This window comes from Papaver somniferum, chromosome 4 (genome assembly GCF_003573695.1).
Source record: "Papaver somniferum cultivar HN1 chromosome 4, ASM357369v1, whole genome shotgun sequence".
In the NCBI taxonomy this organism is placed as follows: Eukaryota; Viridiplantae; Streptophyta; class Magnoliopsida; order Ranunculales; family Papaveraceae; genus Papaver; species Papaver somniferum.
In genome coordinates, this window is record NC_039361.1 from 64,386,158 (window position 1) to 64,412,708 (window position 26,551).

Below are 26,551 nucleotides of genomic sequence, written 5' to 3' on the forward strand. Positions count from 1 at the left end.
ACACCATCAAGGCCCTTCTCATGAACGTAACATTGCTTCGGCTTCTATAATTTGTACACCAGTAGTGTATAGGAATTAGCATGTTAATCAACTGGGATTAGCCCAGTTGGCTAGGGGTTGAACTCCCAAGTGATAGGTTAGGGGTTCAAGTGATAGGTTAGGAGTTACGAGTTACTGTGTAGTGCACCGAGAATGGATAGCTATCGAAATTATTCTTGTTCCAGCTACAAAGTAAAGTGGGCAATGAAAATAAACCAAAACCAGAACTAACAAAAAATTATTACAGATTGAATTATTTTACAAAGAATAGAGAGGGCAATCCAACATTACTGGATCACCTCAACAAATTATAAGGAAAACACCAACACAGATTGCCAGTAGCTCAACAAAATCTACAGTAAACTGAATCGGCACTTTCTATTATACTATACCACTAAATAAAGGAGGCTTCACATCATTTATCACGCCTCGTAGATTTCAGCCTTTGGTTTATTCTTAGGGCGCCCAGCATGCCTTGCGCCTTTACCCGATAAATACTTCAATGCATCTTCTAAAGTTACTTTTTTTGGATCCATGTTCTAGACATCCCAACACAACAAAATTAGCAAGACTCATCAACAATTGCTATAAAAAGAGGAAATAGAACATAGGAAAACATGTAACTGAAGCAATGTGGTAGGTTATGGCCCACTAAAATACAGTATAGGAGAAAAATGCAGTCATGGCAGTTCATATATGGCTCTGTGCCACCTGAAGCAAAACTGTGATTTTGTCGGATAAACATAGCTGTGACAGGATTATAGCAAAGACAGAAGCTAGCTACTCAGCTAGTAACCTGGTAATTACAGGTTTCATTTACTGTCTCCAGAAGCCAACTGTTAGGCGTTTATACACATTCTTCTAAAGCTCGGAAAAATACCTTCGGTACAGGAGCAGTTGTTCGACGATGCCTAATGGCGTATCCTTTAGGAGCAGTCCTTAGGAATACTGGTTTATCATCATCCGGATGATTACCCTAAAAAGAAATAAGAAACCAAGTGAGTGGGAAACCAGTAGAGAAAAAGTGACTTGGAAAACTAGGAAAAAGAAAATCAAATTCTCCCAGATCTTACCAGTGTTTTAGGATAGCTCAGTAAGTCAAGAGCATGCTCTAACGTTATCGATTTAGGATCCATCTGATAATAGTGTGAGGAAAGATATCATTTCATAGACATACAGATTAAATATTAATCTTAAACATGTGGTTTTGGCACAAACAAAACAAGGTAAAATTCTAGTCCAGATTGGTGTTTTTATACGTAAGTTCAACACATGTTCATGCATTTGGCTATGATATTTGCAGATCAAAGCTCCAACAATATTTCTCCATATATAGTGAGAGGCACCTGATTGATTTAGAATACACTGCATACCTTGCCAAGAGGAGCTCTTTTCGGTGTAAATCCCTTCCTATCATCGCCAAGCTGTACATAGCCTCCATAAGGACCAGTCTTCAAATAAATCTGAAAAAAGAAGTAAAAGACTGTAAATATACATAGATGCAAACCATGAAATATGTCTTCATGAAATAGAAATGAAATCTAACAACTACAAAAATCTCAATGGAAAAAGAGCAATCAATCATAATTCACAAACCTTTTCATCAGAACCAGGATGCATGCCTATTACTGTTGGTTCATCAAACAATTCTTCGTCATCAGGATGTTCTTCGACCTCTTCTTCTTCTCCATCCCGAAGTATAGGGTTAACGTACCTATATCCACCATAACAGAGAGTGGGTCATTTAAGGAAGCAGAAAAAAACACATCAATATGGATAGTAATCTGACCATAATCCACATGATATTTTAGTGATGTGTAAAGAAACCAAGAATTGGTTCCTATAACATTTCTATCTTTACCACATAGTGATAGTCACATAGAGTAAAGGTGCTGGACTGGTTACACAAAAAACAAATGGATATTGTAAGATACTAACTTGCATTTCGGGTGCTTATCGCAACCGACGAAGTAACCTGCAGCAGACCCTGTAATTCTGAAAATCAGATTGCCTTCTTTACACCTGCATCGTGTTACAATTATGGATAAGATGATGCTAACAAAATTTGCAGAAAATTACATTTTAAAATTCAAGTATATACCAGAAAGCAGGAAGGGAAAGAAAATGGTGGAAAACAATGAAAGTGTATATCAGCAGACATCCAAAACCAATTTTGATACATCTAGTGTGATAACTCCCATGAACATTGTTCAGATGGAAGTCGGTCATAGTCATCGTAATCCGGAGAAGAAAACATCCCTTTAAGGTGCAGACGTGCAGTAAATCCGTTAAAGAAACCTTAGCTTGAGCTGTAAGACACTGTCCATTCTAAAGCAAATGTTTTCTAAAAGATCAACTTTCCACCTCACATCTGTTGAGGTCATGTTGTGTAGTATAATATATCTGGTAAAACTGCATCGATGAACTCTCCCTAGAAACTAAAAGATCTACATAATCCAGACAGAAACTATCACTATAGCATAATTACCTAGGGCATGTCCTGCTCTTTCCAGGAAGTGAACCAAACAAGAAATCGGGAAATGCTTTCTCCATAACAGTTTCGATCTGCAAGTGAAAGTGCATGTCACTACAATCAATAACTACATGTTTTAAGTCTTCACTTTATGACTGAACTAATTTTGTACCTGCCGCGAGCTCGCATTACCAGCACGACTGCAATACTTGCTAAAGCGTGTCCAATAATCTTTCATGAGTGCTTTCCACTCAGACAACCCCGCAGATACTTTATCGAGCTGGGAAAATTAAAAAGGTAAGATGTCAATTTTTTAAAATGACTAGGATTAGTTAAGGCGCATGCTAAACTCCCACTTGCACGGTGCATCAGGACAACTTCGTGTTCAGAGGGAGAACATAAAACTTGCAGATAGACTCAAATCAAACCACGCCCATGCGTAGACTAACTTCAAAGACGAACCACGATGACTCGGGATTTATAAATCAAAAGAAGAGAGTAGTAATAGATTTGAAGCATAACCATTAGCAGGAGCAACCAGTAGATATGTATGTCTTTAAGTGCAAGTTTAAAAATGAGATCACATGGGATAGAATGAACGTATGCATAGGTTATCCAGATGTGTACCTCATTCTCCGTATTAGCTGTAAAACTATAATCATTCACCTCAGAGAAGAAGTGAGAGAGAAATTGAGATACCTGAAAATAGACAAACCCGTATCAGAGAGCTCAAAAAATTCCTGGGAAGGAATCTATATGACAAACCATTAGGAGGCAACTGAAATATATAGAGATCTGATGAATAAAATCAATTGATAGATCGAGAAAGAGTAGACTGGTATCTTTCTTTTCGAAGAATAAACTCGTACAATTAGAAATACGGTAAATTTAGAAATAAAAACAAGATGGATTCCAATAGGAAAAATGACGGGCTAGAGAATGAGTAATTAGATAAATGGATCTACTTTATACAAGTTAAAAACTGTTTCCATAGATACAGTCATAGATATCCAAATAATGCAGTAGCAATTTATTATATAAAGTCTCAGAAGTCATCATGCATCTATATAGGTATATCGTTGTGTAAACAAGGAAAGAATAAGTGAACCCGAGGAAACATAGAGGAGAACTTGCACCAGAAACTGATAAAACATAATTGCGACAGGGAGAAAATTTCAAATAGGCACTACAGAGCGATGCCAGATATGAGATCGATCAATGTAGCAGACAACTTTAATTGTCATTAGAAATGAATAAAGTGTGAAAAGAAATATATAGAACAGATGTACATACCATTCGAGCACGAAACTCTGGATATAATTCTCGATTCTTTACCGTCAAATATTTTCTTTCCTGGTGACACCAACAATATAACATATCAGGTTCAAGTATTTAGCTTGAGGAGATGAACATAAGCATTGATTCAAACATGAACACGGCAATTGAATACGGTGGTTTTCTCATGCATCGACTTGCTTTACTTGTCCATACCTATATGGTCACAGCATGTGTGACACTGACTTTCTAGGTTCATGAATTCAGAGATCTAAAGTTCATCATACTCAATAGATATAACAATTCTATTTTTAATAACATGGCTAACTGTGTTGCTTTGCGTTTCCGTAACACCTCAGGTAACATCATATCACTCAGATTTTCAAATCAACACATGCCAACTTAAAATCAGGAAAATGTAAAACTGTCACTGTGGATACAAAAAGCCATGTATTACAGAAGTTAATTAAAAGTAACTAACTGCTTACATCTAACAAAAGTACAGAACAGTGAAGGGCACATAAATACCAGGATGCATGAGTCACAAAGTAGTAAAAGCAAGATGATCAAACCTGACGGTCTACATAGTAGCACATTATAGTCTAGTGAAAGAAGAGAACAGTGTTTTGCCAAAAAAAAAACATGTACGAGAAGCATATCAAATATGCCGATATTCTAGTTGCAGCAAATACATCAAGTCAATTCCAAGACATATTATTTGGACATAAACACAAAGCGCGTACTGAAATACCTGTAAAGCTTTGATTGTGGTGGCGTATGTAGATGGTCTTCCAACCCCAAGCTTTTCCAGCTTTTCAATCTTCAACACAAGAGGAAAACGTAGTATGAGCCCTAGTGGCAAATGTAAACACAAATTGAAAGACCAAAACTTTATCTACTTACAATAGTTTTACATCTATCTGGGTATTAAAAACAACAGATATAGAGAATAAGAACGTGAAAATATACCAGCGAACCCTCAGTATAACGCAGAGGAGGTTCAGTAAAGTGCTGTTTCAATTCCACCTTACCAGGATAGAAAGGATCCCCTGACTAGAAATACATGAAATTTTGAGCTAAAAAAGTTAGTAGACAGCGCAAAGAAAGCATCAAAAAAGTAAAGCTACCAATTTTGAGACATTATTCTAGGGATGAGCATTTCTCAAAATCACCACCTTTAGTGCACACAAAAACTTAAAAGTTTCTTTGCAAGCATCGACTTCTACCATGCCATTTGCAATTGAAGCAGCTTCCGCATCCTAGAAGAAGTACAGAGCATGAAAAGATCAATGAAAAGGAAAACTAACATAAGCTGTCAAGACATCTTCGGCAGAAAAAATTCATCCATTTACAAAATAACCAAAACATTGACATGGAAATTAAAACGGAAAGACAACTACTCGGCAAATTAAAATCTTCAAGCAACAGTTTAAAAAGTTACAATCTTATCAGGAAGGCATGCCAAACGCTACTTCTTTAGATGTGAGAAAACATAGTTTTAACTATAGGACCTAGATCACCTTATAAGCTGGTTGGTACCCAAGAAACTCAATGTTTGAGCATGTAGATTGAAGCAATGTAGACTCGCCAACAGCACCGATATCAACTTGTATCTAGTTTAAACAAGATTCAGCCAATATAAACTCAATCAATACATGGACTTGTATCACTCAACGAGCAACATGATATTAAGTTGGACGATTGGATTAGTTCCTTGTGAGGGTACACTTCAGCATTTCTAACTAATGCAGCCATACCTGATCAATCAGGGCTGGTTCCATCTGGCATGCCATTGTTCTCAACCAAATAAGAGTATAGAGTTTCAAGGAATCTTCATCCAATACTCCAGCTAACAATGCTGAAAGGAAAGGGACATCTCAAATGTGAACCAACAATAACCCTGACCCTAAACAGTTAAATGAAAGGTTCGCCATGCAATATGATGAAACTCGTCAAATCATAATGTAGTAACATCTGTTTAGTTATTACATGGTAACCTTCGTATGTCAGTGGGCCTGATAGCTTCGTGTACCTCTTGAGCATTCTTGAGCTTTGTACAGTATTTACGAGCGCCCTTCGATGCAAATTTTTTCCCATACCTAAATAACAAGACTAGGTGAAACTCAGCAGAAAAATGAAGCAGGGAAAGGGCGGGATCCTATGCAAAAATAATATGCTACCACACACACATTTGATGCAGGATGGAGATGGAAAAGATTGACTCTTGATTTTAGTGTGTATGAATCTACTCTCAAGGACTGCTTTGGCTCAAGCTCTTTTTATTTTAAAAAGGAAATATTTCCTAGAAAAAAGTATAAGCACCAATTAAACTTGACCGATTTATGTAATGCTGCTCCAGAGATTTGTCTAATCAGGATAACCACGTTGCAAAAAGGAATCTAACTCCAAACTTACGAGAAAATGCAATAAACTAGAACAGTGTCAAACATCATGAATTCAAGCACCTTCACACACAGAAAATACAATACTGCAATCACCTTTCTAACACCAAGGAGTGTACGTCTTCTGCAGCTGCATCAGGGACCTTAAATGGAAAAGACACAATAAGGGAGTATTAGAAACTGAGTGCAAAAAATACAATTTGGTATAAACGGTAACAAGGATCCAAATAAAAAATAAATCTTGAAGTGATGCCATAAATTGTAGTTCAGATCACCTAAATTGGAAGCAAACATAAACACCCTACAACAAACACTGATAGGCATAATAAACACACGCACAAGAACACACACGCGCGTACATACGTATACATATATAACTAGAAGGTCAGTTCAAAACACACAGTATTTTAGAAGAAGAAAAAAAAACAGTGAAACTGATACCTACGTGCAGATCGTCAGTTTGCATGTATGTTATCAAGCCTACAGACTCCTTATCTGCTATCTTTACTCCCTCATAAAGCCCTTTAGCCAGCTGAACTCAAACAGAAGCATAGGCCCACATGAGAATAAATTAGAAGAAGTTGCACATAAGGTGAGCTCTCAAGTTATGGAACTCAGTGTTTATGAGATTCAAAAGTCGAGTTTTCTTAGAATTGTAATAACACCCAGAAAGGGCAACGAAAGGACAATCTGAAACTATATAGAAAATAAAGAACCCGAAGACTGTGAGCATACTGACCATCATTGTAGTTGAGGCACTAAACTGCAATTTATTCGCCGCATCCTGCTGAAGAGTTGATGTTATATATGGCATAGGAGGATTTTTTTGTGTTTTTGTCCTCTTACATCCCACCACTTTAAAAGAGGATGACGTAATCTTTTTCTGAATATCAGTAGCTTTTGTAGAGAGCTGTTCTAACTGTTTTGATCTAGCATTAATCAAATGAGATTTAATAGAGAAGTTTTTCTTCAAAGAATCCACAATTTTATTGCTGAACTCTACTTCTACAGTCCAGTACTCCCGTGGCTTAAACTCTTCAATTTGCGTTTCTGCGTCACATAGAAGAGACAGAGCTGTATGCTCAACTCGTCCAGCAGACAGACAACCAGGTAGTTTCTTATCTAATAACGGTGTCAAGTTATATGCAATCAAATAGTCAAGAGCTCTTCTTGAAAGATAAGAATGAACCAAGTCCATGTTTATGTCTCTTGGAGACTGCAGAGCAGCTTTGACAGAAGACTCAGTTAATTCATTAAAGACAACCCTAGCTATAGTAATATTGTCATGCAATGCATCTTGCTGCTGCAACATCTCAGTAAGGTGCCAAGCAATAGCCTCTCCTTCACAACTAGGATCAGATGCAAGAATAAGATTTTTCGCTCTGGGAATGAAACAACAAACTATATAAATAAATATAAATAGGAAGCATCATCGTAAAGAATATGTCTAACACGTAGTGGGGATAAGCACACAAACTTACCCATTTAATGCAACTTTCATACTCTTAACCTGAGTCCAAGCAGCATCTGGAACCCCCCATACCATACTGAAATCGTCATCAGGCCTCACTGCTCCTGCCCATCTGGCCAACATTCTCACATGGCCATTACTAGACAAGACTTCAAACAGATCACCAAGATAACCTTGGACAATCTTCGCTTTTTTGAGAGACTCCACCACCACAACAGATTTCCCAGTGGGAGGATATAATGTGCTCAGTTTTTTAATTGGAGGTTCTAGTTTTCCTGGAACACTGTTGCTTTGTTGCAATGAGACTTTATCTGAATTTTTACTTGTCAGATCCTTCTTGGGTGCTCTTTTCTTTTCAGAAAAAATAGTTTTCTTCTTCTCGGATTGTTGATGTTCCGAACCTGGAGAATCAACTGCTGGCAACTGTTTCCCACACACTGTAACAGACTGAAAAAACTGCAGCATCAGTTACAAAATACGCTATAGCATATGTAACAATAACATGGTTATATGTGCATCTGACACCGGTACGAGGACTCCAACAGCGACCTAAAAACACTAAACACGGGGCATGGGAGTTAGGGTTACACTAATGTTACATATACTTTCCGTAGGAAAATAAAATGGCTACATATCCAGACTTATATTGAAGAAAAGCCAGCCATGTTTCTTCCTCTATTTCCTCTTCCATTTTCTCAAGCTTCATAAACTAAGTGGCAAGTTGCAATAATGCTAATGTTCAATGGCTAGCAGAGCTAATGCTGTTTGCATGTTTGCCCGACATGAATACCACTGTCAATACATGTAGACACTGCCAAATTTTGACAAACAAGGTGTTTCACAGGATAATACATGAAAGACACTTGGTAATAAAGAAAGTGCAGGACACTTACATTTGAAGTTTGAGAGTGCCGGCTATGTGTGTCGATATTAGGTTTCTTCTCGAGTAGTGTAACTCCTGTAGAATCTGCGGCTTTGGTTGCACCAGATAGGACTTTGGTGTCATTCTCATTTTGAATCTGCTCTTTATTTCTTGAGTTACGCTTCTTTTTAGCTGGAGTATTTTTTTTATGGTCGTAACTATTAACCTTAGCTTCTGTTGAGATGGATGACTGTTGTGCATCCATCTTATCTCCTACGCGAACTTCTGTGGGCTTCAACGTGTCCACAGCTTGTGCAACTTTTTTGTTACTTTCAGCAACTTCTTTTCCTACAACCTTCTTTTCAACTGCAACCTGGTTTCCTCCATCACCACTGCTACTACGAATAGCCAACATCTTGGCCCGCTTCCGACGTGCATAAAAAGATTTGCGGGACGACTCCCCTCTATCTCCCACAGAGACGTTAGCATTCTCTGGTACGATAACTTCTTTGAAATCTCCAGCTTTGGTTGCAGCAGTTAGGACATTGGTGCTAGTATCATCTTGAACGTGCCCTTTTTTTCCTGACTTATGCTTCTTATTAGCTAGAGCCTTCCCTTTATGGTCATTACCATTAACCTTAGCTTCTGTTAAGATGGATGACTCGTCTACGCCCTTCTTGACGCCTATAGTAACCTTATCAGCCGGTTTCAACGTGCCCCCAGTTTGTGCAACCAGATTATTAGAATCTTTTCCTTCTGCAAACTGCTTCTCAACTGCAACCTGCTTTCCTCCATCACCGCCAGTGCTACTACAAACACCCAGAGTCCTTGTCCGCTTCCGAGGTGCATAAAAAGCTTTACGACTAGATTCTCCTCCCACAAAGGCATTCTCATTTTTATTCACTAATGCACTTGGAACCTTAGGTTTTTGGTTCGACGGCTTTGCTGAAAAAAGCCTTCTTCCATTACCTTCATAAAATAATACATCCAACCTAAAACTACTTCCTACTGTTCGCGATTTCGGAATTCCTACACTTAAATGAGATTGAATCGGAAAATTGGTTAAATTTCCATCATGCCTAGCAGTACTAAAACTTCTAAAGAACTGAGGATCATATCCAACCTTGAATCTTAAATCCTTAATTCGATTGTTAGCGATCCTGCATTCCTCTCTTGGGCTCATTAACTGAAGTTGACCCAATTTACCATTGAAACAAGGATTTGCAGTAGAATACGATGCGTTCCCTTTCATGTAGTTCTGTGGACGCAATCAAAGAATTAACAAAAAAAAATCATAAAATTGAAAAAAAAGAAGAGAAAGAAGAATAAGATAAAAACAGGATCAATAATGAAAGTCTTGTCATTTCTATAACTGATAAATTCAATTCGTAGTTGTAGAGAGGATGTACCATAATGCGTGGAAGAGACGACACAGACAGGTTTCGGCGGAAGCAATTAGAATTCAACAACTTATGCAGTTGGAGTGCCATTAACGCTCTCAATTTCAAACGAAAAGTTTCGAGCTTTACAAGGATATTATTAGGGTTTCCAGGAGAGTTTTGCTGGAGAACATATTTGCAGAAAAAATTATGGTGTGAGAGAGAGGTTTTGTTAGGGTTTTACCATTAAGGAGTGTGTGAATGAGTGGGCGAGTTGGAGAAGAAAACTGCAGTGAGCCGGCGATCATGTGCTTCTCCCGAGTCCTCAAGGACCTCAACTCTATGCCCGGCCCCTAGTAAGTCACATTAAGGGCAATTCTTGCGGCAATTTGCAAATAGAAAAGGAAAATTTCTTGTTTGGTCCTAGGTTCATATAGTTATTTATAGTAGGGTCCAACCGGATTTTTTTTTTATCCGGAGATCCAAAATTAATTAAAACATGGAAATGTCCATAATGCCCATTACTACCAAACGTGTGTGTCTACACTGCTTACAAATTTGAGTACATATCTGGTACACTGCTTAAAAATTCGAGTACATATTTGCTACACTGCTTACAAATTTGAGTACATATCTGTCACACTGCTTAGAAATCTAAGTACATATCTGTCGTACTGCTTACAAATCCGATTATATATCTGAATGCTTACAAATTCGAGTACATATTTGCTGCACTGCTTCCAGGTAGAGTACAAATCTGTAAGAATCAATGATAAATAAATTAGAAAACGTCATATATGTACTGATAGGGAATACACAAAAGAAAACTGAAAAACAATTGATAATAACAATTTATGAGTCTTGTGACTCTATAGATTATCATTTCCACATAGTGACTAAGGGTGAAAAAAACAGTTGTGTATCAGGTGGTGTCTGTTTGTAGCATGAAGCAGAAATGAGTATTCCAGTGAGACAGCAATATCGCACAGCAGCAGGTAGTCAGGAAACTTGTGGTAGAAAAAAGAATTGTTCTGCCTCAGAGGTCTACATGATTTTGGGAGAACGATAAAGCTTTCAAAAAATAGTATCAGTTAACAAAATCACATTATCTAAGTGTAAATATTAGGCTAACCTTTTACTTATCCGCATGCACATGAGCCTACATTAGGCCATTTGGCATTTAAGAAACTACACAGGGTGAGGTCTATCTATCCAGTTGAGGATAACAGTTCCAGAGCAGTAAACAACATCGAGAAGATGCACCAAGCTACTATTCTATTTATTTTGGTATGTATGACAAAAGCAACAAAATCCGAGCAACATACATGTTCCAGGTGCACCTCTGCCTGCTAATTTTTCTTCTAATGAGGATGTGGATGAAGGGCATGGAGTAATTTATATAGCTGAGATGCATCCACTGGTGATCCAAAGTTGAGTAACGCAGAACGGGTTCCCACCTTCACCTGTCCGTGATAGATAAGATACAAATTGTATCATGAATCTTAAAAGGAAATACAGAAAAGAGGAAGACCACATAAGAGGAAGAGCACATACACATGAATCAAAATCCCCTTCAATTCTTCACCAAGTGGAGCACTAGCAATGAGTAAGATACAGTCATGCAATTCCAATTTAACTCCTTCAATTCCCATCTCTCTAAATATACCCAACGCTTCTAATGCATTTCAATAACACTTATTCATCAAACACTTCACAACATCACTAACAAACATAAAATTCAAATACTATATATATGAATCAAAGAAAGTCTATAAACAAATCTAAGCAAAACCCAACTGTGTACATTCTTTTCATCAACTATATCCCCACAAACTTTTAAAACAGCAAGAGAAGTATAAAATTTAGGACGAACTCTGGACAGTGATGTTTATCAACAATTGATAATAACAAAAGAAAACTGAAAAATAAACCATAAAAGTATCAGATCTACTAATTAAATAAACACAAAACATGATTGTTTATTTAGATCTGAACTTGTTCCATCAAAATCCACCAGTATATCATATACGTACCGATGATTAATACACAAAAACAACTTAAAAGCATATCAAAAACAACCAAAATGAAACTAAAATCAGTTGCATGTGAAAACCAAGTAATGAATCTCTAAAAACCAGAATCGAAACACTTTTTTTCTTCAATATTCCATATATATACTTCTAGATCGAAGAAGAAAAATACCAAAAACTACAAAAATAACAAAATTAAAGCATAATTTTTCAGTACATCATATATGTACTGCTGATTCATAATCTAAACTTCAGCTGCATGTGAAAAACTAGTAACGAATCTATGAAAAAAATAGAATGGAAACCGAAAATCATTGTTAATATACATACCTGGAAACACAAACAATCTTCTCGTCGTAAATCATAACGATGCATCTTCTTCTTCTTCTTCTTCTCAAAAATAAACTAAGTTTCTATCAGTACGGGATATACGTACTGTTGATTCATATACAAAAAAGAACTGAAACACGTCTAAAACATCTAAAATGGAAGTGGCATAATCGAATCTAGCAACGAAATGAACAAAAAATGTGATTATTCATCTAGATCTAATATATAGTCGACAAATCAACCATGGAGATCGAAAACATAATCAAGCACAACAATGATTAGATCGCCAAAACCTTAAAAGAAAAATTACAATGGAAATTCTTCATCATCTGATTCGGTAGAAACGAGAAAGAACAAAAACAAATCTTCATCTTCATCTGCAACAATGGTGAGAGGAAAGAGAAGAAGAAAATGAATATGAAATGTGAAAAATATTTCTCATGCTTTTAACATATTAAATAGGAAAGGTTATTTGTGGTATTTTCATATTACGTATACCTGATCTCGCACGTGTGCAGGACCTGGGCTAAAAAAAATTGGTCCATTTTCATGTTTTCTTTTAATTATGGACCTCTGATTACTGGGCTTTAATGGGTGGACCTGCCACTAACTAAGAACACTATAATGGTACCTATTGGTAATTCCTACAATAGAAAAATCAGTTCAGCCTGGTGGATGGGAAAACATGGTTTGCCGCTATGGTGAATGTAATTTGGGGCAGCACAAGAAGTGTGGCGAAGGTTAGGCCATGTGGTCGAATCAAGGACGGTAAGGAGGTAGTTTAGTCGGCGGCGTCTTACTTTTCGCCACTAACGGGTGGTTTTTCAACGGTCTCTAGGTCTCTATAACGGTTATTTTTACTCCTCAATATATATTACTCCATTATTCCTCCAAAATCACAACGCACTTTTGTCCTATCAATATTATCTTAATTTCCATAACTATTATTTTCATTTTGGTTTTTCGGAGAAAGATGAAAATTGATAAAACGTTGGACGAAGAGCAAGAAACGTATGTATAAATTTTGCGTCAATTGGATGAAGAGCAAATGAGGCTAGAAGGCGGCGAAAATTTATGTTGCAATTACATTCGGAGATGATACCAAAGCCTTTAGAGCCAAAATAAGTTTTCACGAGAAGATGGACGTGGCGAGATCGACAGTTTTACCACGACGAGATATTGGATGATTATTTTAATCATGGATGTGTATGTTCTGAGAAAGATTCCTAACAACATGACTCAAAGGATTATTGTTGAACTCTGTTAGGTATAACCTTTATTTAATTATCAACATGATGCACGATATGTACGAGGCTTTAGTCTCAACCAAAATATTATTGCAGACTTCTGAATATTATGTTATGAGGTACCAGCGGATTCCGCAGATGAGTACAGATGCATGACATAGGTACACAATTTAATCCATTTATCTTCTACTCTACTGAATGACCAATATACCATTAAATAAGATTCCTTCCCCTGAAGAGCGGGGAGTCTTAATTGTCAAGTGTGAGAAATGGTGTTTTTTATATTAATAATTTAACAAAGCAACAAAAAATAAAGTAGATAAGGTTGCAAGCTATGGAGAGAAGTATGATCGAGGAATAACAACTATCCCAGTGTTATCCCCTAAATTCCTTTGTCATTATATACGGAAGCTCTCCACTTCTAGATTATATTTTTTTAAACTACCTAATAGTAGTTCGCTCTAGGTGTAACTTATTCGAATGTTTTATCTTATGTGAATTTATAGATTCATCCTAGTAGTTAGACTCTTAGGTCAACGTCCACTTTCTAGTGTTGTTTATACACACAATTGTTTAACAGAAACCCTTTACAAGGTCTTGTGTTATCTACTTGTGTAAGAAAGAGATTACTTATCTCCTAACTCAATATTAGAATTATATTAAATCAACAAATCAATCAAGTTGGCGACCTAAATAATTTATCAATTAATCATCAAAACTCGTAATAGCATGCATAAACAACCGATAATAATCATATGAAGAAATCAAAATAATGGGTTCATATATTAAATAAACCAAATTGAGTCTAGAACTTAGAATTCATCCTAAATCAATTAGGCTTTTAGATACTCATGGATGTAGTAGCATCCATGAAATGCATATGATAAGCTAGAAGAGAAATCATTACGGTTGATGAAAACCGCTATGAAATCCTAGCTTTTGCTCTGTGTGTTGTTTTTCTCCTCCAAGACTTGTAAAGTTGTGTGAAAAATGTATTCTTATATAGTCTTCATGATATCTAGGTCTTAGAATCCTTTAGGGACCCAGTCTCCTTGATTTAGAAATCAAAATACGTTAAAAAGGGCTGAACACGCTTGCTATAGTCGGCATGGTCGATTTTAGGACCAAAATAACCCAAAATCTTTGCCAAAATTTTGCTACAGTAGGCATAGTCGATTCGCATTGAACTATGCAGAATCTAGGGATCAAAAAAATGAATTCTCTGCTCGAAATAGTGTTACGTACGGCATAGTTCTAATAGTGCAGATTCTTGTGATATAGACGACTAATTCTTGGCTCAGATGTTTTTCCCATAATTTCTTCATACAAACTCGGAATAACCTCATTCTTTTTTATTTCACTTTGTACTTTCATTTTCTTCAAAATGGTATTAAAAATTCTTGTATGTGAATGCGTTTCACTTGGTCTTTGTCCCTTCATGTATTTTTGGATGTTCTTTGCTCCATTTCATTGTATTTTTTGGACTTCTCTTTGACTTAAACACTTGATACTTGGTGTACTTACAAGATATTTTGTATATATTTTCGTTCTTCTTGGGACGATTCACCTGATATACACAAATAAATAAAACAAGAGTGATAACAAGTAATATATATGCAAGAGATATAGCTAAAACAGGTATGAAATTAACACTAAAGTCACGTTAATTATGCTCTTATCAAGTACATCGATATGGGAAAAACAACCTCATTTAGGTATCTCAAAAAAAATTGTGAAGTAATATTCTACCATTTTGGTCCAACTTTCCTATGAAAACCTACTCAAATATGTGTTGATGGAATTACTACCGAAAACACAATTAGAAGTTTTATAGGAATGTTAAGTAGTCTTAATTGCATGCATTGGGAGTGGCATGCAAGTCCCGTCGAATGGGCATGTCAACATAAGGGTCATTATCCATAACCAACAATAATATTGGAAGCTTTTGCTAGTTATGATTGTTAGATTTGGCATGATTTTTTTAAACTTACGATTTTACAAAATGACATCAATGTTTTTCATAAATCACCACTGTTTGAATGTCTTAAGCTTGGGCTCGCGCCACACTTTAATTTCACCATCAACGGTCATGACTACATTCAGGGGTATTATCTGGCAGACATGACATATCTACAACGGTCAACTTTAGTTCAAGCCTCTAGTCAGAGCGTCTTGAGACCAATGGATTCAAAGGATAAGAAGCATTTTAACACGCAACAAATGGCTCTCAGAAAGGATGTTGAGCGCTCATTTAGAATTTTGAAAAGGAAGTTCGCCATCGTTTGTGGGTAGTGTTGTTTTTCCGATCTTCAAGAAATAAATAAAAAATGTTAACTTGCATAATTATCCATAATATAGTCAATGGGGAAACTAGACATGATCCTATGTGGACTAGTTATGAAGATGAAGATTTGAAGCCTAATATTAAAGTGTTCCATGGTTTTCCTTTAAGAGAATATAGACTTGTTGCTAACAGAATTCAATACCGGAACCTTTATTGACAATTCAAAGAAGATATTATTACGCACTAATGGGATAGAAGAGGAGCTATACGCGTTGGTCAAAACCAAGTCAATTGGATGTTGTTTTTATTTTAATTATGCTAAGTAGTTTATACAATTTGAAAGAAGTTTTAATGTAGTTAGACTATTTTAATTAAGTGATAAGCTAAAAGCTAGTACATTTAATTTTGCATAAGTATTACATTATATTAAAACTAACTATTAAATTTAAAATAAGACTATACTATCACACTAAAATTAGAATTAAAATTAACTATTACGTTCAGTTTTCAAACTTAAATAACACTTAACTACTACATTTCAATGAAAATTAACTAGTATAGTTAATCAAGGTGGTATTCTTATTGTTCTTCTTCGGAGGCATCGACATCCTCGTACTGGGCAGGTTATGCGGTTTGTTGTTCATCCAGTTGTTGTTCTACCTTATCCACTTCTTTTCCCATAACATAAGTTGTGGAGTATTCATTGTTGAAGTGTTCATAGAAAGTATTTTGTTCATATTAAAATCCATGTAATGTTGTTCTCGCGAAATATGAATTTTTCGAAGTTACCGTAACTTTAAGCCCAGATATGTTGTTCAAGCTAGTTCTACCTGACCATCGTTTTCCATGTACTCGGCATAATTAAACTCAGTTGGACCAGATTTTGCTGCTCTTTGGGATGCATCTGTCGCTACATTTCCAGCTTTCTGACCCGCTCCTCTTCTTCTTTTAACATTGGTATTAACATTGGATGAAGTTGCTTCCAATGAGGAGACATGTGCACCATTCTGAATGTCGTGCAAAATTGAACCATATGGGATCTTGTTGGCACTCGATTACCTTCCAACGCATATGTATTAAATCTGTTAAGTTCCTTCAGAGTATTGAAACAACTTTTGTATTAAAAACCACCTTTATATGTTATTTGTCACTCTTTTCAGCGTATTCATTTTTGCAATTTGGGAGAAATAATTTAATTAGAAAAACATAAAACTAAAAAAAAAAATGCCAAAGTGAAATACAAATTTGTTCTTACCAACATCGGGCTCAGCTTCATTGCTTATTTTGAATCGATACTTTTGTATGATCAAAGCTACATATTTACGAATGTTTTTGCTAATAGTATGAAAATGATGAGACAACTATTTGGCGTCATGATATTAGAAGTTAGTGGTTTCTTCACAAAATTTGTCGAAACTTTCCTAATAAAATGTAACTCATATTTGCTGACAACCATTAATATTATCTTTTGTAAAGTGTGCATAATTCCTACAAATTGATTCATCTCCATCCATTGTAAACTTGGAACAACGAACTCTAGTAGATTTTGGTTGTAATGGTTATGAACAACTTGCCATGTTAGATACAAATATGGATTTCAGGAAATTTTTTGATAGATTAGAGATTGTTAGAGCATTGCTCGGTTGAACCCACCAAGCGTTGTATGTCAAGTTTGGTTGTCATACTTTAGTGAATCAAAACTCATTTAAAGAGTCGATTGATTATTTACTAGAGTCAACTTCGTATAGGTTAGCTAGAAAGTTACCAGGATATGAGACTTACAAGTATTACATGAAGACTTGAAGAATGTCAAGAAGTAAAGAGCTAAAACAACGATATCATCCTTCCTCTTGAGGTTAGTATTATTTGACTTGAACTGTTTCATTCCTAGCGTATCTTTCAAGTCGTGCATATTGAAAACATAACTGCGAAGTTGTGAATGATTATACTCTAGTTAGACATAGTATTAAGGAATTACAATACGAAGTATAACGTCTATCTTTTGAACTTCGTATATAAGACATTGACATAATCGTATGAATGTTATTGTGATTACATGTATGGGTATGGGTGAATATTTCGTCCTAGGAAACAATGTTTTAAATTCGTTTAAAGGAAGTACAATTCATAAACTTGTTTTATGAATCGAAAGGGAAATCGCTAGGCTTAATGGTATTGTTATTCATTGCAAATCTTTGGATTACCAATATGTGTGTTTAGTATAACCGCTCGTAACTTGTTTATGTATCTTGGTAAAACTATTCACAATGCCTGACTTTTGTATTGGTATGACTTTTATTAGTGAAACTGATCCTAAGTAATTTACCTGAGATGGTATGATCAATATTTGTAATTGGTGTGACCATTCCTAGTCATTAGGTAATCGATCTTAGAACTTGGTTGGGACTAATCACAAGATATGTAATCGATCCTTGTAGTAGGTTAACAAGTTTTAGTAATTGGTGTGACCGATCCTATAACTTGTGCAACCGATCACAGATAAGTACCATAAATAAGTGGTAACCGATCCTGGTACTTAGTTAATAATATTTTGGAAACTAATGTGACCGATCCGAGTAGCCACTTGGAGGTAGAACCGACACTTATTTTGGTAGAACCGTTAAACCCATGAATGGTGATTGAATATTTTTGATCAGTCACATAGTTCTTGGAAATCAGATGAACCAAGTCTAAACTCGTTTGGAAGTGTGGGAAATCGGTTCCAAGATTGTAAATATGAAAAAGGATTTACAAAGTAAAGATGTCGACATACTTTGAACATGTGCAGTAACTCTTATCTTTTATTGTTCAAATATATTCCTCAATAACTAAAGGAGAATCCTGGATCGAAATAAATTGAGAGTCTTTTAATTAAGATCTTTAGTTTTATATGATTTTAATTTCCAGCAATTAATATGCATATATTTAGAAAATAAAATTGGTAATGTGCATTTACTATTCGGTCAATATTTGGACAAAGCATTTCCAGGAATTATGAAAACCGAATTTGGAAATATATTGCATATCTTGAGAATATTTTCGGTTTTGGAAATTCCTTGGTGTCCAAACTTCCCTGGTCTATAAATATTGAATTTTTCATTTCGAGAAAACTAATCCTCAAAGCCAGCAAAACTACCTAGTGGTGTTGTCACTGGTGGAGTCGTCTATTTGGAGAGGAAATTAACCTAATTAGGCGAAATATCTTACGACCGCTCATTTTAAAGACTTATTTGGGATTGGGAAGCTCTACGAGTACCTTTGGTGAGAAACTAGATAAATGCAGTTTATTATTAGTTTTCGATTGATTTGATTGACTAACGGTTGTTGAACTTTGATTGCACCTATTTTGTTTACGCTTGAGAATCTTCTCTTCTGATATAAGTTTCACTCAAACTAGATCGAAGTTTCGACGGGGATCTTTAGAATGTTTGTAGATCTAAAGAATTCTTGTGATAATCCATTGTTAACAAACTCCGTTCTGTGTGTGATTTATCACAAGAGATTCAAGTTGATTGTGTGCAAGCGTTTATTGAAGATCTAAGAAGATTTGAAGACAAGGAAGATTGCTTGTTTGAGTTCATAATCTTTGGTGTGCACAAAACTTGATCGGCTGGGGATCCAACTATAATCGGTTTATCTTTGTGATAAGTTGAGTATACCGGCATCAATATATTGTCTTTGTGGCTAAAAGTATTGATTGCAAAATGTGAACCCAACTACTTTGGTAGTTGTATTAATATATAGATCTAAGAACCTGACAAAGGAGTTTATTGGGATAAACGGAAGAGCCTTTTTTCAAACTCATATCACTTGTTTGAAAAGAGTTGTTACCGAACAGATTTGTTGTTCCTTTATTGTTTCGAATACTAACCAAAGGAATTGTTCCAAGTGCGTGACTTATTGCAAGTTGGAGGCGCACGGATACAGACAAAACTAGGTGAACTGTAGGTTTAGTTTCTTGGTCTTGACTATACGAAGTTTGTTTAGATTTTGTATAGCGGCTTAATCCTGAGAGTATTCAATTCTGGACAAGGTCCCAGGGGTTTTCTGCATTTGCGGTTTCCTCGTTAACAAAATCTTGTTGTGTCTTTTACTTTTCTATTTCCGCAATTATAATTGTTTTTATTATAATAAGAAGTAAAATACACAAACTTTAATTCCTAATTACTTGATAGCAATCCTATTGTGTTTGGTTAAGTCCGAACCTATTATCAGGTAATCATACTTCGTTGTTGTATTGTCTCGATCTTGTATCCATAGTCAATCACACAAGTTATCTTGTTGTCGTATTGTCTCGATCTCGTATCCATAAACAATCACAGGAAGTGTGGACCAATTAGTTTTGTTGTCTTGACTCAGTCCATAGACAATCACTTTTGGAGAAAGGACTTACAGGTGTAAAAGTTTTATATTGAGGTATATTTGGGTACCCTCGTATTTTCAATTGGTATCAGAGCAGGCAAACATGAAAAGATCTAATAATTTGTGTTTGGTGCGATCCAACCTATAAGAAATTAACTCGGGTTCTCATGAATCGACTTCAATTAACGTATCTCCAAGATTTGACGGAACAAACTATCTATGGTGGAAATATGCTATGAGATATTTTCTTCAGTCACGAGACTTTAATACATGGCTATTAGTCGTGGATGGTTATAATCGCCCGAAAGTAGAAAATTCGGAAACTGAGTTTAAACGCTTAGTGGATTTTTCAAACGAAGAAAAGGCTTTTGCTAAGCAAAATTCAAATGGTTTGAATGCTATTATACATCTTGTAAGTCGTGATCTACAACATCATGTATCAACATGTCAAACTTCGAAAGAAGCTTGGGATAATCTTCAGATCGTATTCGAAGGAAATACATTGGAGAAAGAAGCTAGACTTCAAACTCTTACGTCCGATTGGGAAAACCTTCGAATGGATGACAACGATACTTTTGAAGAGTTTTATATCAAACTCTCTGAGATAGTAAATGCTTCTTTCTCTCTTGGAAACACTATTTCTGAAAAGGATATATTGTGCAAAATTCTCAGATCGTTTCCATCTAGATACGATTCTAAGAAGCATGCAATCATAGAAGCAAATGATCTTTCAACAATCTCACGAAGCACACTCGCCGGAAAGTTAAAGATCTTTGATCATGAATCACAGTCTATTCAAAGTAAAGGAATCGTTTTTAAAGCTGTGAAAATTCTGAAAGCTCCAATGGAGAGTAATATACAGATGGATGATTCAGATGGATGATTCAGATGAACAGATTGCAAAAAATTCTGATGATGAAATTGAACAATCATTATCATTGATTGCTAGACAATTTCGAGATCTCTTAAAGAAAAGAAATAAGAGAGTCATAAAGGATACTCATCGATCCTCTCGTCCACATGATCGAGTTCCTGTCAAAAAGGATCAGGAAGAAGATGATGAATATCAGCCTCAGTGCTTTAAGTGTAAAGGGTTTGGTCATATTGCTAAAGACTGTCCCAATCTTAAGAAATACACTGGAAGCAAGGCTTTAGCTGTAACTCTAGATGAGACCTATGATTCATATGATTCTGAAGAAGAGGAAACAGTTAATATTGCATTAGTTGTCAATCTTATTTCTTCCTCCTCTATTAGTAATTTACCCATTTTGAAAATGGACATGTCTTCCGATGTTATTAAATCATCTAATGGTAAAGGGAAAAATAAGACAAGATGCAAAAACTATCTCAAAAACAGAATTGCTAAAAGTTGCATATGCAACCCAAGTCAATCTCAAGATACTTCGTTAGTTCAAGGTAACAAAAAGAGACTTTCTCATACGATACTAGATCAAGGACACTCTGGTTGTTCAAAATTCCATAATGAGATAAAATCTCATACTAATATTACATAATCGGTATTAGAATTATTTCCTCACCATGTGTGCCAAATTTTGTGTGAGGAAGAAGAAAGATCAAGGCACTTATGTGTAGATTATGGAAATAAAATCTAGTAACTGAAAATATTTAAGATATTTGTATTTATAGGAATATTATATTTTCGGAAGTATGAAAATTATAAAAAAAAATTAGTCGTCTTCTTTGGTCATTCCTTGTCCGGACTATGAGTCTGGATCCAATGTCATATCTTGATAAGATGTTAGATCAGAAAGATCACTTTAAGAATAAGTCTGTATCTTCTCTTGATATAAAGAAATCAAAGAGCAAAATCAAAAAGAGAGATTGGCTTAGCAAGAAGGAAAGAGAGAATATGCTGAAGGAAGATCAGTGTATTGAAGCATTGACACACTTTCGTGTTCAATCAAATACATAATTACATGTTCTTGCAAAATCCTTCACGAAAATTTCTCAACTGCAAGAAATTCTGGTCAAACAACAAGGTTATCTACTTGAAGAATTTCACAAGCTGAAGACTGAAAGTAATAATCTACCTTCCTCTAGCATTGAGATGAAGGATTGATCAAGGAAAATAGACATCAGTTTTTGATTTCTTTCAATAATTGTACAAGTTCTATTATGAATAAAACTATCTCTTATTTATGAATAAAATTATTAGTTTATAATGTTTCTTGTGATAGTTTTCGATTAAATAGCATGTGCTTGAATGCTTTATATTATTGCTATGTATGTTATGGGATGTTTGATTTCAGTTTTCATAACCATGATATTCGATCTCATATTGTGTGAACCCTATGGTTTGGGTGACTTTTTGGTTTAGCAGGATTAAGTTCTACCCCATGTTGGTAGGCTTTATCAAAGGATCATAAGGGGTTCCGATTGAAACTAATATGTGAAAAAGTCACAATATGTTGAATCATTTAGTTTAGCATAAAAACATATGTCTTTCGGGGTTTCAACTTTTGCACTGCGTTAGTTAAAATCGCTTTTCAACTTTTCTCTGGTAAAGGTTGGTCTTTGTTGTTGTTCTTTTGTATTGCAAGAGGATGACAACAAAACGGGGGAGAGTTCTAACTTGAACTTGCTCTTAATGACATATCTTTATGGGGAGAAAAAGATGTGGAACTAGAGGTAACAAATTTGTTAGTTAATCGTTTTCCTGTTTAAGAAAAGCCTGATTTTATTGCGTATATCTATTGCTTTTTCTTAACAAAATTTCGGTACAATTGATGTTTATTCCATTATTTGTGTATGGATGTGTGTGTGATTCAATTGTTTTCGGTTAAGAAAAACTATTGTTATCTTTCTTTATGGTTTGGTATCAATTGTTTAGGCTTACAAAATTTCGGTGCAATTGCGGTACTTTAATGTATATGTTTGTTTCAATTGCTTCCGGTTGGGGTAAATAATTATGCAAGTTGATTTATTTGGTTTGTATGAATTTTTTATGGCTTAACAAAAAGGTTTTTGGGATGAATTGTTTAGTCCAATTTGATTTCGAATAAGAGAAACTAAGTTATTGATGATCTTAGTTAGACTTATCAAAGTGGAGGTTTCGGTTATTCAAGTCTATTCGAATGCCTTAACAAGAAATGCTAGTTAACTAACCTAGTATTTGTCTTGTTTAAAACTGAAGGTCTAAGTTATTATTTGAATAATTCTGATCTTTATTTTGGTCTTATTGAACAAGCGATTTTATTTGTACAATCGGTTTAGCAAAAGAACTAAGGTGCTTAGCCAATTTTTGATTTGCTAAACTATTAGGGAAAATTGCTTCGGTCAATTGTTTCCTTGGTAACATATCAAAACAAAATTACTTTTTAGTTTCGGTTTTGATATTGGTTATCTAAAATTGTGTGTGGAACCCTCGTGCTTAACTCTTATAGATTGCAAGTCTTTTTGAGATTTGTAAGATCCTTTCGGTTTGTCTTTTATTTGCTCGTACGTTTGTCATTTTCTAACAAAAAAGGGGAGAAATATATGGAGTAAACAAGTGATTTGGTATCACTAAGGAAAATGGTGCTTAAACGTTATATCTAATGAAAGAGTAAAGCATATACTAAGGGGGAGTAACATATCATATTGATACTTGTGGTTATCTTAACTACAAAGGGAATAACAAAGACGTGCGGATTGAAAATATACCTATCATACCTTTAGGGGGAGTATTAGATTTGTTATTATAATGTCAACATCGACATTTATGGATTGAATGTATACAGGTTATTGTGTTGTTGAAACTTGGAATCGAGCGTATGTGTAATGAATTCTTGTAATTTGTTTATCCATATGATGTAAGAGTTTTGTCACTAAAATTAACAAAGGGGGAGATTGTTAGAGCATTGCTCGGGTGAACCCACCAAGCGTTGGTATGTCAAGTTTGGTTGTCATATTTTAGTGAATCAAAACTCATTTAAAGAGTCGCTTGATTATTTACTAGAGTCAACTTCGTATAGGTTAGCTAGACTATGATATGAGACTTACAAGTATTACATGAAGACTTGAAGAATGTGAAAAAGTAAAGAGCTACAACGACGACATCATCCTTCCTCTTGAGGTTAGTAATATTTGACTTGAACTGTTTCATTCCTAACATATATTTCAAGTCGTGCATATTGAAAACATAACTGCGAAGCTGTGAATGATTATACTCTAGTTAGACATAGTATTAAGGAATTACAATACGAAGCATAACGTCTATCTTTTGAACTTCGTATATAAGACATCGACATAATCGCATGAACGCTATTGTTATTATGTGCATGGGTATGGGTGAAGATTTCTTCCTAGGAAAGAATGTTTTACATTCGTTTAAAGGAAGTATAATTCATAAACTTTTTTTATGAATCGAAAGGAAAATCGCTAGGCTTATTGGTATTGCTATTCATTGCAAATCTTTGGATTACCAATATATGTGTTTAGTATAACCGCTCATAACTTGTTTATGTATCTTGGTAAAACTATTCACAATGCCTGACTTTTGTATTGGTATGACTTTTATTAGTGAAACCGATCCTAAGTAATCACCTGAGATAGTATGATCCATATTTGTAATTGGTGTAACCATTCCTAGTCATTGGGTAACCGATCCTAGAACTTGGTTGGGACTAATCACAAGATGTGTAATCGATCCTTATAGTAGGTTAACAAGTTTTAGTAATTGTTGTGACTGATCCTATAACTTGTGCAACCGATCACAAGTAAGTTCCATAAATAAGTGGTAACCGATCCTGGTACTTAGTTAACAATATTTTGGAAACTAATGTGACCGATCCTAGTAGACACTTGGAGGTAGAACCTAAACTTGTTTTGGTAGAACCGTTAAACCCATGAATGGTGATTGAATGTTTTTGATCAATCACATAGTTCTCGGAAATCAGATGAACCAATTCTAAACTCATTTGGAAGTGTGGAAAATCGGCTCCAAGATTGTAAATATGAAAAAGGATTCACAAAGTAAAGATGTCGACATACTCTGAACATGTGCGGTAAATCTTATCTTTTATTGTTCAAAGATATTCCTCAATAACTAAAGGAGAATCCCGGATCGAAATAAATTGAGAATCTTGTGATAGGTGTTGTAAACGCCTTGATATTTATTTTTTGTATTATGCTTTCTTTGCGAGTTTTCGTGTGAATTATGTATCTTATGTTTACTTTTGAGTGTTTAGGTACTTTGGAGTCATTATGAGCAAAAGGAGGAAAAATCATTCAATTGGAGCTAAAAAGGAGCAAAGTCGTCACTTCGCAGGCGACTGATATTTGGAGCCTGCTTAAGTTGCAAGGAGTAAGCGAAGAATGAACTGTCAGTTCCCCGCAACTGACAGTGGAGCAAGAAAGCAAATGGAGTGCCAGTTATCTGGAACTGACAGGCCAAGTTATTTGAGGTGACCCTTATCCAGTAGAGCATGGTGGAAATATAAATTTCAATAATTACAACCCTACAATCGGGAATAGTCTTCTTCATTACACCTGAAACATAGAAAGAAGAGAGAAGTGAGAGTGGCGGCACCAAAGTTCAGAGAAAATCGTGAAACTGAAGATGGTACTGATTCGAATTGAGATATCTCGTGAATCTAAGAGGGTGTTTTCGAGTTTGTAAACCAGTGAAGAAGAATTTTCGGGAAGATTAAGGAAAAGTTAGGGTTTGAATGGATTGAAGATGAAATTCAGGGGATTAACGGTTGAAGTTCTTGTCGATTTTGAGGAATAATTGTTAATGGGTTCGATGGGTTCAGAGATGAAGAACAAGGGTTTGAAGAGTTTGTAAAGAATTAGAACATGGGTCTGTATTGGAATCGTTGTTAGAGAGAAAGAATGATGATGGTTGCTGATGGAATTTACAGAAGAAGGAATTTAGGGTTTGATTGGGTTTTGCTGGGAATGAGTGTGGTGGTTTAATTTGTGAGCTTAGATGGGTGTTGGCCATGGATTCATCTGGTGCAGTTGACATCGAGATAACAAGGAAGAAGAACTGGGGTGCCGTGAAAATGTGGGAATGGTGGAAAGAGCTTACTGGTGATGACTCGTTGCCAAGGAGGTAAAGCTGGAGTAATGGCTTCATGGCAGAGTATGAAATTCAAGAAGGAGAATGAGATTGCAGCTGAGATTTTTGAGAGTATGTAGATGTAACCGATGTTTCTATTGAAGTCGAATTCAGAAAATAAGGAAGATGATGGTTCTGTAATGAAGACGATGATGGAAGTAGGGTTCCTGACAGTACAATTAGGGTTGAATTGAGAAGACTAGGGGTGGGACTTGGGTTGGGTTAACCCACCCTACCCATGCCCAACCCGAATGTTGGGCGGACATGGGCCACATATTTCAAAACTTTGGGCAGGTTTGGGCATAAATTTTATAAACCCGAGTTAAATTTGGG

General features: G+C 35.5%; 1 protein-coding gene across 1 annotated transcript; it reads right to left on the reverse strand.

The window, feature by feature from the left end:
• Positions 1 to 244: 244 nt before the first annotated feature.
• Positions 245 to 10,244, reverse strand: LOC113275727 (DNA topoisomerase 1-like). The gene is made up of 22 exons (XM_026525279.1): positions 9,932 to 10,244; positions 8,554 to 9,780; positions 7,671 to 8,107; positions 6,929 to 7,571; positions 6,635 to 6,721; positions 6,286 to 6,332; positions 5,777 to 5,886; positions 5,545 to 5,645; positions 5,308 to 5,400; positions 4,963 to 5,046; positions 4,757 to 4,840; positions 4,539 to 4,607; positions 3,806 to 3,865; positions 3,140 to 3,211; positions 2,685 to 2,792; positions 2,528 to 2,604; positions 1,978 to 2,061; positions 1,636 to 1,753; positions 1,413 to 1,502; positions 1,113 to 1,175; positions 920 to 1,015; positions 245 to 578 (listed from the first exon to the last, which is right to left on the reverse strand). Exons 1-22 carry the CDS (start codon positions 10,010 to 10,012, stop codon positions 462 to 464), a joined length of 3,948 nt encoding a protein of 1,315 aa, XP_026381064.1. The 5' UTR covers positions 10,013 to 10,244; the 3' UTR covers positions 245 to 461.
• Positions 10,245 to 26,551: the final 16,307 nt, after the last annotated feature.

Excerpts from the sequence above, each read along its gene's own strand:
- LOC113275727 (XM_026525279.1), bottom strand. The coding sequence starts at position 10,012 with ATGGCACTCCAACTGCATAAGTTGTTGAATTCTAATTGCTTCCGCCGA. Across the intron at positions 5,047-5,307 it reads GGTACCAACCAGCTTATAAG|GATGCGGAAGCTGCTTCAAT; the intron begins GTGATCTAGGTC and ends TACTTCTTCTAG. Across the intron at positions 2,793-3,139 it reads CAGCTAATACGGAGAATGAG|CTCGATAAAGTATCTGCGGG; the intron begins GTACACATCTGG and ends TAATTTTCCCAG.